The sequence below is a fragment of the Gobius niger genome (assembly GCF_951799975.1).
Source record: "Gobius niger genome assembly, chromosome: 9".
In the NCBI taxonomy this organism is placed as follows: Eukaryota; Metazoa; Chordata; class Actinopteri; order Gobiiformes; family Gobiidae; genus Gobius; species Gobius niger.
The window spans coordinates 23,144,860-23,156,300 of record NC_136860.1 but is presented as its reverse complement, the minus strand read 5'-3'; the positions used below and the strand labels follow the sequence as shown (position 1 = coordinate 23,156,300).

Here is an 11,441-nt window from a genome sequence, read left to right as displayed (position 1 = left end):
TTGTGGTTTGAGTCCAACATGTTCATAAATCAAATCTGTAACCATTTAAAAGATAGAAGATAATGATTATTTAGGGGATATCTTCTCAAATAAATGTATGGTTTAAATTGGTGATACTGAGGGGCAATCTGGGTGGAAGTTGGTTGCACAGCAATAGTGAGCCCAATGAATGAGAGAAGAGTGGGGGAGGTTTTTCCATTGTATGGGTACAAGCATTCATGCATGTGTAGGATGGTCTGAGCTTATTTTAGACCAACTCTGAAGTCATTTATCAGTTATGCACAAGACTCAACACTTGGCACTTAGCATAAAACCGCTTTAGTTCAATAGGGACAGAATAGGCATGTCTTCTAAAAGGTCAAAGTAAATTCCAGAAAGGACATTTATACTCAAGTGCATGCAGACAAATTCAAGAACTTAAGTGGTTGAAATTACCCAATTAGAGGCAGTTGAAGTTAAGTCCTCTTGTGTACAAACTTTATATTAGAATAAATCAAGTTCATTCCTCTAATTTACAGGCCAGGAGGATGCATTGGTGTGCATGACTTTTAGAAATCAGCAAAAGCAATCTGAATTGTGAGCAACAAGACATTTTAAAAGTATTTAGGAATCTGCCTCAAGAAGGTGCTATTCAAAGACTGGCTTTTGTACACAAATGTTTATTTGGTTAAATAAAGCAAAGATTCTAACAGTGAAACGAGGATGTAAAAGAGCAGCACTTCAGAACAGTCCACGTACAGATGATCAAAATATTTAAAATATTGTATGACTGCAAAATAATCATTGAAGAGAAGTCAGAACATGTTTTTAACGGGAACAGATGAGAAATAAAGATACTCTAATGTTCCTTTACGTTGTCAGATGTTGACGGCTTGACGTACACCAAACACAAGGTTCAAAACTCTTCCAGAAAAGTTATGCCTTGGGAAAGACTGACTTTTCTCAACAAGAAACAATGGTACATAAAAAGCATTTCCGAAAATAAATGTCAATATTTAGAAGACATATTCCAGCTCATAGCGAATGTACATGTTCTTCTCATCGTTGTAGATTTGTGGGTAATGGGCGATGAGAGCGTCTTGGGATCCAATGTAGATGGAATTGTAGATCTTCCAGTAGACGTCCCTCACTTTCCGGGCTGGATGGAACAGACCCTGAATATAAGAGAAAGATATGCATAAGCAAAGGTATAATAATTGATAAAGAAAGTCTGTAAGCTCTCAGTCGTCCAAGAATATTCAATCAAAGCAACATTTTCAGCCCAGTCTAGATACTTTTTGACCACCACTCTGCATGCAGAAACAGAACATTCAACTGCGATAACTTGCCTGTAAGCAGTACTGAAGCATGCGGCAAGGGCCAATAGCGACCCTCAGCCCCTCCAGCGCCCCCATCACAGCCTGGATAACGTGAGGAGATGTTTCAAACACATTTGGCCAAACGTAGTTCAACAAGTGGTTCAGGGAGTCTTCACAACCAAAGCCATAGACGCCAAGAGACATGTGCTGGACAACTGCACTGGCTGTCTGCCTGTGGACCAAGTCTCTGCAACACAAGATGAAAACATCAACAGACTGGACATGTGCCATTACAAATGAATTGGCTCTCCGCTGTGAAAGTTCAAAGTGATGAAATAGCAATCACAGCAGAGTAAATATGCACCTGTCCATGAGTGCATCCTCTAGCAGGGGCGTGACGGCATAAATGTAGTCTTTGCCCATTTCTCCGATGTATTCGAACAGGAAGGAGAGTGACTTGAGTACACCATTCTGTACATTCAGTTCGGGCACCCGGTATTCGTTCATGAGGGCCGGCAGGACAGTGAAGGGTGAACAGGTCTCGGCTACGATGGCAATGGCCACAGTTGTACAGACTCGATTCTGTCGCTCCTGGACCTTCAAGTTGTTTAATAAAGTAGCCAACACATCATGGGGTCTAGTAGAAAAGGAACACGTTAAAATTTCATACCAAAGCACTGTTTACCAAGGTAATAAAATGGACAATGACAATCTTTACCCAATTGCTTTGGCAATGTAACCAAATGTGTTGACAGTGGCGCGACGAATAGCTTTCTTGTGTGCTTTGAGCAGTTCCAGCAACTCAAAACAGATCCTCATCCATTCTCTGGCCGACACATACTCAGCACCCCTATACAAAAAAAAAGAAAACATATTATTAAGCATTAAGAAAGTTAAACATGTTTTACAAATAGATCGATTTTTTCACCAACCTGTCAGCAATTCTGCCCACTAAGTCAATGCAGTTCTCCTGCACCTTCTCGTGTCTGTTCTTAAGGATGGGGGTCAAACGAGGAAGCAAGTCTTTGATCGGTGGAGTCATCTTGTGCATTCCTTTAAAGAGGAAATACAAGTCATTACATTGGAAAATTAATGATTTGAAACGATTGTCCATGATTTTGTGCTTCAAATAAAAAGTACTTACCAATAACATTAACAATAGCCTTCAACGCACCCAGGATGCTTCCCAGTACTTCTGGATACTCTTCTCCTAAGTACTCATACAACACCACACCCAAGTGACCCATCAGCTTTTCCTATTGAACACAAAGCAAAACAAAATTAAATGTGATACAAATGCGTGTGTTTTACTTATGCCTATAGTCATTAAATATTACCTCCTGACAGGTCTTCATGACGACAGCTGTACGAGAAATGAGATCAGCCGCCTGCTGTCGGACTTTGGCCGATTTGTTGTTGAGACGCCACAGCACTGTACCACAGATCTGAGGCAGGTACGGCTTCACTCGCTTCCCCAGGGCATTGACCACAGTGCCAAAACCATTCAACATCACAGAGTCCTTACAAAAGCGTCATAAGGTTAGATTTCAGGCTAGATTGAGAATCGTAATGGCATATGCACAAAGGACAATTTGCAAAGCATGTCTTACCTCTGTTGTCTGCTCCTGGAAGGCATACAGGATGCCGTCAATCAACTGTTCTTCAAGCTTGTGATCAATGTCTGTGGCCCCAAGGTTACCCATAATCTTTTCAATGGTCTCCATCACCATCTTTCTGTACTGTTCAGCCTCATCCTTTAAGTCATCTACAATGCGAGAAATGATTTCTGCTGCCCCCACTTTATTTGCCAGTTCAACAGTTGTGTCCACCAACTGCAAAAAAAAGGAAAACTTTCAGTGGAATAACAAGGGAATAAAAGATTAAGTAAGATCGTGTTGTACTGACCTGTCTGTAGTTGCGCCTGTCCAAAGCCATTCTGTGTTGCCAGAAGTGCTTGAAGAAGGGTGGAAGGATCTCTGTCTTAATGTAATTAGCTTCCACACCATCAGTGCCACAGCACTGCTTTACCACCTACAGAACAATAACATCGAGACAATCAGAACCTATAGAAACAGATGCCAATTCAAAAGTATTCCTCTTTTTACCTTCAGCACAATCTTTTTCATTTCTTCATCAGGAGACTGGAACTCTCTGATGAGGATCAACATCACTTCTCTGGTGTAATAGTTGGCATACTCTGCATCCATCAGGGGGATCAGGTATCCAATAGCTTTGAGGAAAGCAGCCAGACCCTGGGGACAAAGTTAAAAATATCTTTGGTTTATACCACTATTTATCATTGTTCAGGTGAAGTATGTACAGTGCTGCCAACAGATGGCGGTCTTTTATTTGACCTCTGCAGACAGCAACACTCCTTTCAAAGGAATATTCTAGCAAGCAAATATTCACACTATAGCCACAAGTGGGCCCAGTGCTGGGTGTTGATCTTGCAGCTCTTAAGTATTAAATAAATGACAAATGCAAAGTTTTGTTCAATTCTCTTTTTACCTTTCCTCTGTGCTGCCTGATGCCCTTCCAGAGGGGCTTGAGGACCGAGTCAAATGACTCGATACCATAAGGTGTGGCAGCTTCAGCAAGTGCAGCAATAGCCAGAGCACTGATGGTCCTGACTTTCTGTTGCTCATCAACCAACCCTAAAACATAACACATGGAAATCAATCACCATACATTATTATAAAACATTCAGTAGACCAGTTGAAGGATGGCTTGAAAACTAAAGGCTCACCATGCTCAATAATCTCCACCAAGCTGCGAAGATGGGGAAGAATGGCACAGCCCATGAGGATGGCGATCTGCTGAACGATCTTGATGCCCGTGTGTCTGGCTTGCCAGGATTTCTTACTTTTGCACACGGCTTTGAGGAAGGGCAGCAGGGAGGGGATACCGAGGGCAGACGCCACAACAGCAAAGGCTCTAGCAGTCGTGTTTCTGACGTACTCGTCCATGTTGTCAATATCCGGACGCATAGTGGAAATCATTGTGGCCAGTCCAGCAGCCTGTAAATAACATTTTCTGTGTTATTCAGTAGGTTTGGATTTTTTGTTTTTGGTTAAAAGGTGTTTGTAACCAACGGGTGCAGGGTGAGAACAGATATGACAGTGTTGTCAAGTCTGATGGCTCTCGTGTTGGGAGTTAATCTAGCAAACTACTAGCCCTGAGCTGACCACGGGTTGGTCGAACAGGCGAGAAGGTTTGCAGGGTAAAAACATGTTCAATGTTCTACTCACCTTTGCTAAATTGGAAATGATCTCTCTGCCTTCAACTCTAGCATAATAATCTTCATCAATCAGTAGAGGCTCTATCACCACGAGAATCTGCAAAAAAAAGGACACCCAAATTAGATCTGAAGGTTTCACAAATATAATTTTGGTGCACCACCCCAGCTTACCTTGTGAACATAAGGTCGAACCAAGTCATCAAGTTTGTACAGAATGCGATCAATGACTTTAACCAGTAGATGGCGCTCTTGGTCCTCAAGGGTAGGGGACATGAGTAGTGGAAGGATCTGATTGAACAGAGGGCCTGCTCCGAACTCACGCGCCTTGTCGGTTATCTGACGCAGAGCAGCCTGAACAAAGAAAATCGTTTAATCAATTTTCATGTTTATCAAATATGCCAGAGCAAAAAAGCGGCGTGGCAATAATTGCATCTAATGATGCTTTGTATGACGGAGCATTCTGAAAGTAACAAGCCCCACAATTAGGGCTTTGTGTCGGGTTTTTGTAAATTCACACTAATCTTTGAGATTTGCTAATTGTTACTACAAACCTTTCTCATTGGGGGTGTTCCATTTTTTATTTTCAGCAACAATTTCATAATTTTCCTCTCTTTCTGCTCTTCTGGACTGAGTGTTGACTCATCCACCTCCACCTGTAGACAAAAATACTGAACTTTAGACATGGACAAACAGCAAGCAGTTCAATTGCGTATGTTATACGTGGAGTATGTGCACATTTCGCTCAGGCTGACGCTCACCAGCAGTTTGTCAAAGTACTGGATGTCATCGGGTTTGAGGAAGGGCAGATTTCCTGATGGCTGGTCATTCATTTGCTTGGTGGTGCGATCCTCAACCTGCATGTGAAACCCTGTCATGCCTCCAATGGGAGTGGGCGTAGCTGCAAGTTTTCGTGCTGGGGTTCGAATTGGAACATAACCTGCAGGTGGAGGCAACACCTGTACACGAAAATATAGACCGTTAAATTCAACAATGCCAATTGTTTAAAAATAGATGGTACAATAAATGGGGAACAAACCTTATATCCTTCTGGAAACATGGCATCGAGCTCATCGTCTGTAAGTGGTCGATTTCTCTCATCAATCTCCCTCTCCCACCGCCAGGCTTGCAGCTGCTCAGGTGTCATGCTCATCAGATGACCTTAAGAGAAATAGGGTTTCAATAATATTTATATATTATTGAGCTTATAGCATTACATTAAGTGGTTACAATAAAAATGTCAAAGATCTTTTACATCACAGAAAACGAGACTTTACCTGGTGTTGGTGTAGCCATGTTCATTGCAGGAGTACCAATTGGCGTTTTTCCGGGTGTTAGTAATGGAGTGGAGGACCCCATCTGACTGGCAGGGGTTTCATCCCAGCGAGACTTCCTCTTACTGGCACCAGGAGTTGGAGTCTCTCCCACAGATTCATCTCCTCTGTCTGTGCGCGGAGTCTCAGCCCAGCCGCTGCCATGTCCAGGGGTTTCACGCTCTGTTTTTGGAGTCTCATCCCAGCGGTTTTTGCGGACACTTCCAGTGGCTCCTCCATGGCCTGGTGTGGCGTGCCCTGGTGTGTCTCTACCAGGAGTGGCAGCGCCGGCCGGGGTGTGGCTGGGAGTGGGGTCCCACATGCGAGTGCTGGGGGTTGCACCTGGGGTCTCGCTGCCCTTGGGCCGACCAGGGGTTTCGTCCCATCTGCTGTTTGATGGCGTGTGGCCAGGGGTGTGGCCTGGTGTCTATATAAAAGAGACATTCAACTTAACTCGTAGGTCTAAAATTATACATTTTTGAAAAAACACTTTTCCTTTGAAGTAGAAGTGAGGCCATTACCTCAACAGACACATCAGCCTGGTCCCAGCTGGACATTTTTTTGGGAGTTCCATTGGTTGGAGTCTGATCGGCTGTCTGGTCCCATCGACGCTTACGTTTTGCAGCAGCTGCGGCGGCGGCGGCAGACCCATTTACAGCTTTCAATTCCCCTGATTTGGCCTTCTCTGCCAGCTGCTGGCGGATTTCTCTCTAGATAGACAAAGAAAAACATTAGAGCAACCAACAAACAACATTTTTTGTAATCGTTTCTTGATATATTTATCTACCTCTTCCTTGGACAGATTCTGCTCCCTCATGACGTCCACGTACGACCTGATCTGCATCTTGGGATCCGGCGTTTTGCCCCCTGCGCGAAAGAGCAGCAACAAAAACAAAAGACACTAGTTAGTGTACACAATAGAAACTATATTAAACTGCAAGCACAACACAGCCTGCTAGCCCTGACTCGTTTAAAAGAGGATAATTCAACATCTTCATGATTTTAAGTATTTTTCAAAGATACATTTAAATATTTTCTTACATACACAGAATTTTAAGAAACAAGCAAATACATAGAACGAGTTGATGTTGTGGTGCTTTCTTTAAGTGGAGTATCAAGTTTTAGCCATCACTGATGCAGGGGTCCTGGGCTGTGCTCTTCAGAATACGTACACTGTCATTGCCAAGGGTCCTTCTGCAGTCAGACTTCAACCGGCAGAAAAGAAGCCTAGAAAATTTCTCTTTACCATTAGTAACACTTTGAAAAGGGTTTCAACTCACACACAACAGAATACCACCTTGACTGCAATGAGTAATGGCACTATACTTTAAGCATGTCCTTGGGTATAAGACTAGGAAAACAACTACGGGCCCATGGTCTAAGATGTGCATAGAATAAATTGCATAAAAATTAAAATAAATAAATAAAATAATGAGGAAAAAATATTAATTCACCGGTGCTATTGTAGTGAACTCCTAGCTAATATTATTTCAAAATAAGCTTAGAATATGGTGCTTAAGCAAAAGTTGGCTAACTTTAGAGGGAAATGAATGAAAACTCTTCTTTGACAGAATTCAATAATGATTGGGGCATTAGCTTAAAAACAATATAAAAAAATAATAAGGGCATTGGGGGGGTGGCTGTAGATGAGGTTGGCCCACACTGTTCCCCCTCGTTGGCCCCAGTCAAACATGCTGCACTTGAACCCTGACCAAACTGAAATGTACAGTTCTGTGCGTTTCCCAAAAACCTACACAGGACGAGTTGCTGCACCCTTAACAGAGGGCAGTACAGGACTGGCAAAGCAGTACTGCTGTAGGAGAGAAATTAAGGACAGTTAGTATGGGCCTCTGGTATTGTGGTACACAATTTTCTTGATAACATATTTCTATTTTACATAAGGAGTTGTAAAATAAAAATACATTTAAACAACAACGTTGCACAATGAGCGCTTGCTACATGCAATTTTACGCCCTATCTCGACCAACTTATGTCAAATATCAGAGAGAGAAAAACAAATATTTGTGTGAACATAAGTGGTTATAATGTATAGTGGTATATTATTATATTTATTTAGACTTTATGATGCCAAAAGGCATGACATTTTATGGTCTATTGGTTTGTGGATTTCTGGTCATGTTTATCCAATACAATTTACAACTTCAACATCTTTTTGAATAAATCAAAATCTGTAGTGTAATTTCTACGGTAGTCGTGGGTTGTTAACCCTTCAACCCACAAACAAGCCATATGCAACCGGTCTGTCCCGCAATAAAACAAGCATCCCAATAGTCCCCCTGGGCAATTAGCTAATTTGATCTAAATGGTTCAGTCAGTCACAAAAAAATACAAACAACTGGAAGTAAAAAAAACACATCATTAAGTCTGGAAGCAATGTGTTGAATTGCAGTTGAAGGGTTAAACAACACTAAGTGAGTGAAACCAGTAGGAGTCAAGAGAGATTGTCACAATAACAAATACTGTACAAAGGGGTACAATGAAGAGACACTAAAAGTAAAAATTTACCATCAGCAAATGGGTCGTGACGCTCAGGAGAGATGATCATCATTCTGCGCCTGGCTTTGTATTCATCTTCACGATCTGCTATTTTCTGTGGTCGATGTTCAGCAAATGGGTCGTACTGTGGAAAGGTTCAATTTATTAGGTCACACGAAATACAGCATGACTTATCCAATCTTACCATGCTTAATAGCTGGAATCCATAATGTAAATTCACTTACTTGCTCGTCTGACTGTGGGATGGCGTTGAGAATGGCCACTGGTGCATGGTACCCCGGTTTCTTCGGTCCCAACAGACTGGTTGCGGAGTCTTCTTCATCATCCTGTGCGGAAACAAAACAAAGTTAGATAACTATCCTCTTGCTTTAACAGCTTGATGAATAGCAATGTTAAATCGAACTTACTTCCTCTTGCTCATTCGCAGCGATCGATGTGACATATCCAGCAAAGCGACTGTCGCTGCCGCCATAGATCTCTTGATCGAAGAATCCAGTCGAGTCCAGGCCGACCCCCTGGTCTCCCTCCTCAACCAGGGCAGCCTTCAGACCCTGGATCTCCGAGATCTGGGCCTCTATGTCTACAATGCACAAATACATGTACAAGCGTCAGAAATTTTGTAGAAGTAGACAAGAAATCGACGAACAAAAACATCTACGTATTTAAAACGTAATTAACGGCACTGAAATGCCTTTGAGTCCAATATGCTTAAGTTTAAGTGCCAAACTTATGTATCAATACCCATGAGTAAATGCATTCATTTCAATGCGTTGCGACAGAAATAAAATGTGGCAACCACAATATTTTTGATCTGTAATGATTTCACGCTTAGCCAAGAGGCTAAGGATTTAGCATCCTGCGCCATTATCTAACCGCGATGCGTCGCACTCGCCGCCGCCGTGAAGGCCTCACAATAAACTGCTCAAAGAAAGTCCGTATTTTAGACTAAAATTACATATCCTACCTACGCATTAGACTAATAGTATACCAGAGACACACATGAGAAATGCAAAACTGTGCATAAAAGCCTTATTCTGTAATTTTCTTACCTTCGTGCGTTTTGGCGATCTTCGCCATTTTGGTGTTGAGTGTCTCTCAGAAACCGGATATATGCTTCTTCTTTGAGCTGCTACTTCCGGCTAATCTTTTTCTTCTTCTTCTGTGGCTGTTTAACGGCGGATGCGAACTACCCTAGCGCATTACCGCCACCCTCCAGCAAGATTATGTTTGATCAACATCATGACTTACAACCTAAAAAAAGAAACCTGCAGCCTACCAGCTACAAGGAAAAAAAAATAGATTCTGCCAATAAGTCCAGTGTTCTTTAAAAATTCAAACAAATAATTTATTATCCTATGCCCTGAATTCTGAGCCAACACATCTCTACTAGTAACATTTTCCCCACATCCCTCTATTTTCCTCCTAATTAAATCCCTCTCTCTATTATTTGTCACACATCATAAGCACATGCTCCACCGTTTCTGGCATATTGCACCTCTCACAATTCCCTGAATTATGTTTTCCTATTAGTTTCAGTGTTTTGTTTAGCCCGGTGTGCCCTATTCTCAATCTTGTTACCTCCTCTCCCTGCCATCTTCGTACCTGACGCCCCTGCCCAACCTCAGGATTTATACTATGATACCCCCTCCCTTTCTCTCCACTATCCCATTTCTCCTGCCACAACTTTTTAACATGTTTTTTGATCAGTGACACGACCTCTGCTTTTGACCTTTTACACTGAACAGACACCTCAGCCGCCTTCAGAGCCTGCTTAGCTAACTTGTCTGCCAACTCATTACCAGCCAAACCTACATGAGCCGGAACCCACACAAACTTTACATGCGTTCTCCCATTTGAATACTGTGCAGCAAAGTCAATACCTCACACACAAGATCATGCCTTTCACCTGAGTTCCCTGATTTAAAATTTTCTAAGGCTGACAATGAATCTGAACATACAACTGCATCAAATTCTGGTATCACATACGCTACTGCCACTTTCCCTGTCTCTGGCTGCTTTGATCCATCTGTAAAAATTTGAACATAGCCATAATAATTACCTACATATCTCATAGCCAGCTGCCCACTATCCCCCTTATACTTTTTAATCCTTTCATGCAACGTTGCATCAGTGTCTGGAACAGGCAGCAGCCATGGCGGGTGCGGTGGATAGACTACAGATGGACTAATTTCAATATTTCCTATAGCAGCTCGCTCTACCTTTCCATGTATACTTGCACTAAACGACTCTCTTTTACTTTTCCCCTGCTCCCAAGTTGGTATGAGGACACTTTTAGCTGGATGATCCTCCATATGCCCCTTTAAATGAACATAATACGCCAGTGATATCTGCAGCCGTCTCAACTCCAATGGCACTTCACCCACTTCAACCTGAAGCGCTGATACAGGAGAAGTCCTCATTGCCCCTGAGCATATCCTAAGGGCCGAACCCTGAATAACATCAAGCTTCTTCAATTCAGACTTTGCAGCAGATCCATAAGCCACACACCCAAAGTCAACACTAGAACTAATTAATCCATCATATAGTCTTTTCATTGAGGTCATATCTGTTCCCCACTCCTTATTGCACAAGCACCTAATTACATTAATGGCTTTTTTACATTTGTCAACTACCTTTTCAATATGATTATGCCATGTAAGCTTAGAGTCAAACTGCATCCCCAAGAATCTCACACAGTTTACTCTTTCTAGATCTCTACCATACAACTGCAATTTAAACCTTTCTTCTATTTTTTTTGACGAGAAAAACACTACCTTGGTTTTCTCAACCACGAACCTAAACCCCCATTTTCCCGCCCATTCTTCAACAGAGTTAATAGCCTTTTGCAGACTCCTAACAATGTTCCGGCTAATCTGAGATCACCAACAGCAGTTGTTTACGGGGACTTTTGATTTACACACGCACATTTACGAGGATAATTTGTGAGAGGAAATAGGTACAAAACCACAAAAAAGGCAAATGTATGACAGAACATGAGAGCAGCCACACTGCGGAACATTAGAACAGAGTTAAAGCCACTCTGTGGAACATTAGAACAGAGTTAAAGCCACTCTGTGG

The 11,441-nt window shown here is 42.2% G+C and overlaps 1 protein-coding gene across 10 annotated transcripts; it reads right to left on the bottom strand.

Annotated features, from left to right (window-relative positions):
- Window positions 1-689: 689 nt before the first annotated feature.
- sf3b1 (splicing factor 3b, subunit 1) lies at window positions 690-9,507 on the bottom strand. 10 transcript variants are annotated; one of them, XM_079562563.1, is made up of 24 exons: window positions 9,413-9,507; window positions 8,771-8,943; window positions 8,588-8,689; window positions 8,373-8,487; window positions 6,634-6,713; window positions 6,368-6,556; window positions 5,811-6,273; window positions 5,573-5,694; window positions 5,295-5,492; window positions 5,088-5,189; window positions 4,708-4,887; window positions 4,547-4,633; window positions 4,045-4,315; window positions 3,807-3,952; window positions 3,404-3,550; window positions 3,204-3,329; window positions 2,909-3,130; window positions 2,636-2,818; window positions 2,443-2,554; window positions 2,231-2,351; window positions 2,017-2,148; window positions 1,663-1,935; window positions 1,329-1,545; window positions 690-1,154 (listed from the first exon to the last, which is right to left on the bottom strand). In XM_079562563.1, the coding sequence occupies exons 1-24, from the start codon at window positions 9,438-9,440 to the stop codon at window positions 996-998; spliced, it is 3,948 nt and encodes a 1,315-aa protein (XP_079418689.1). In that variant the 5' UTR covers window positions 9,441-9,507; the 3' UTR covers window positions 690-995. The 10 variants fall into 10 exon arrangements, 8 of the variants coding, with proteins under 8 accessions (XP_079418689.1, XP_079418688.1, XP_079418691.1 ...); XM_079562562.1 differs by lacking the exon at window positions 690-1,154 and having other exon boundaries at window positions 1,309-1,545; XM_079562565.1 differs by lacking the exons at window positions 690-1,154; window positions 8,588-8,689; window positions 8,771-8,943; window positions 9,413-9,507 and adding an exon at window positions 7,019-7,073 and having other exon boundaries at window positions 1,309-1,545; window positions 8,373-8,444.
- Window positions 9,508-11,441: the final 1,934 nt, after the last annotated feature.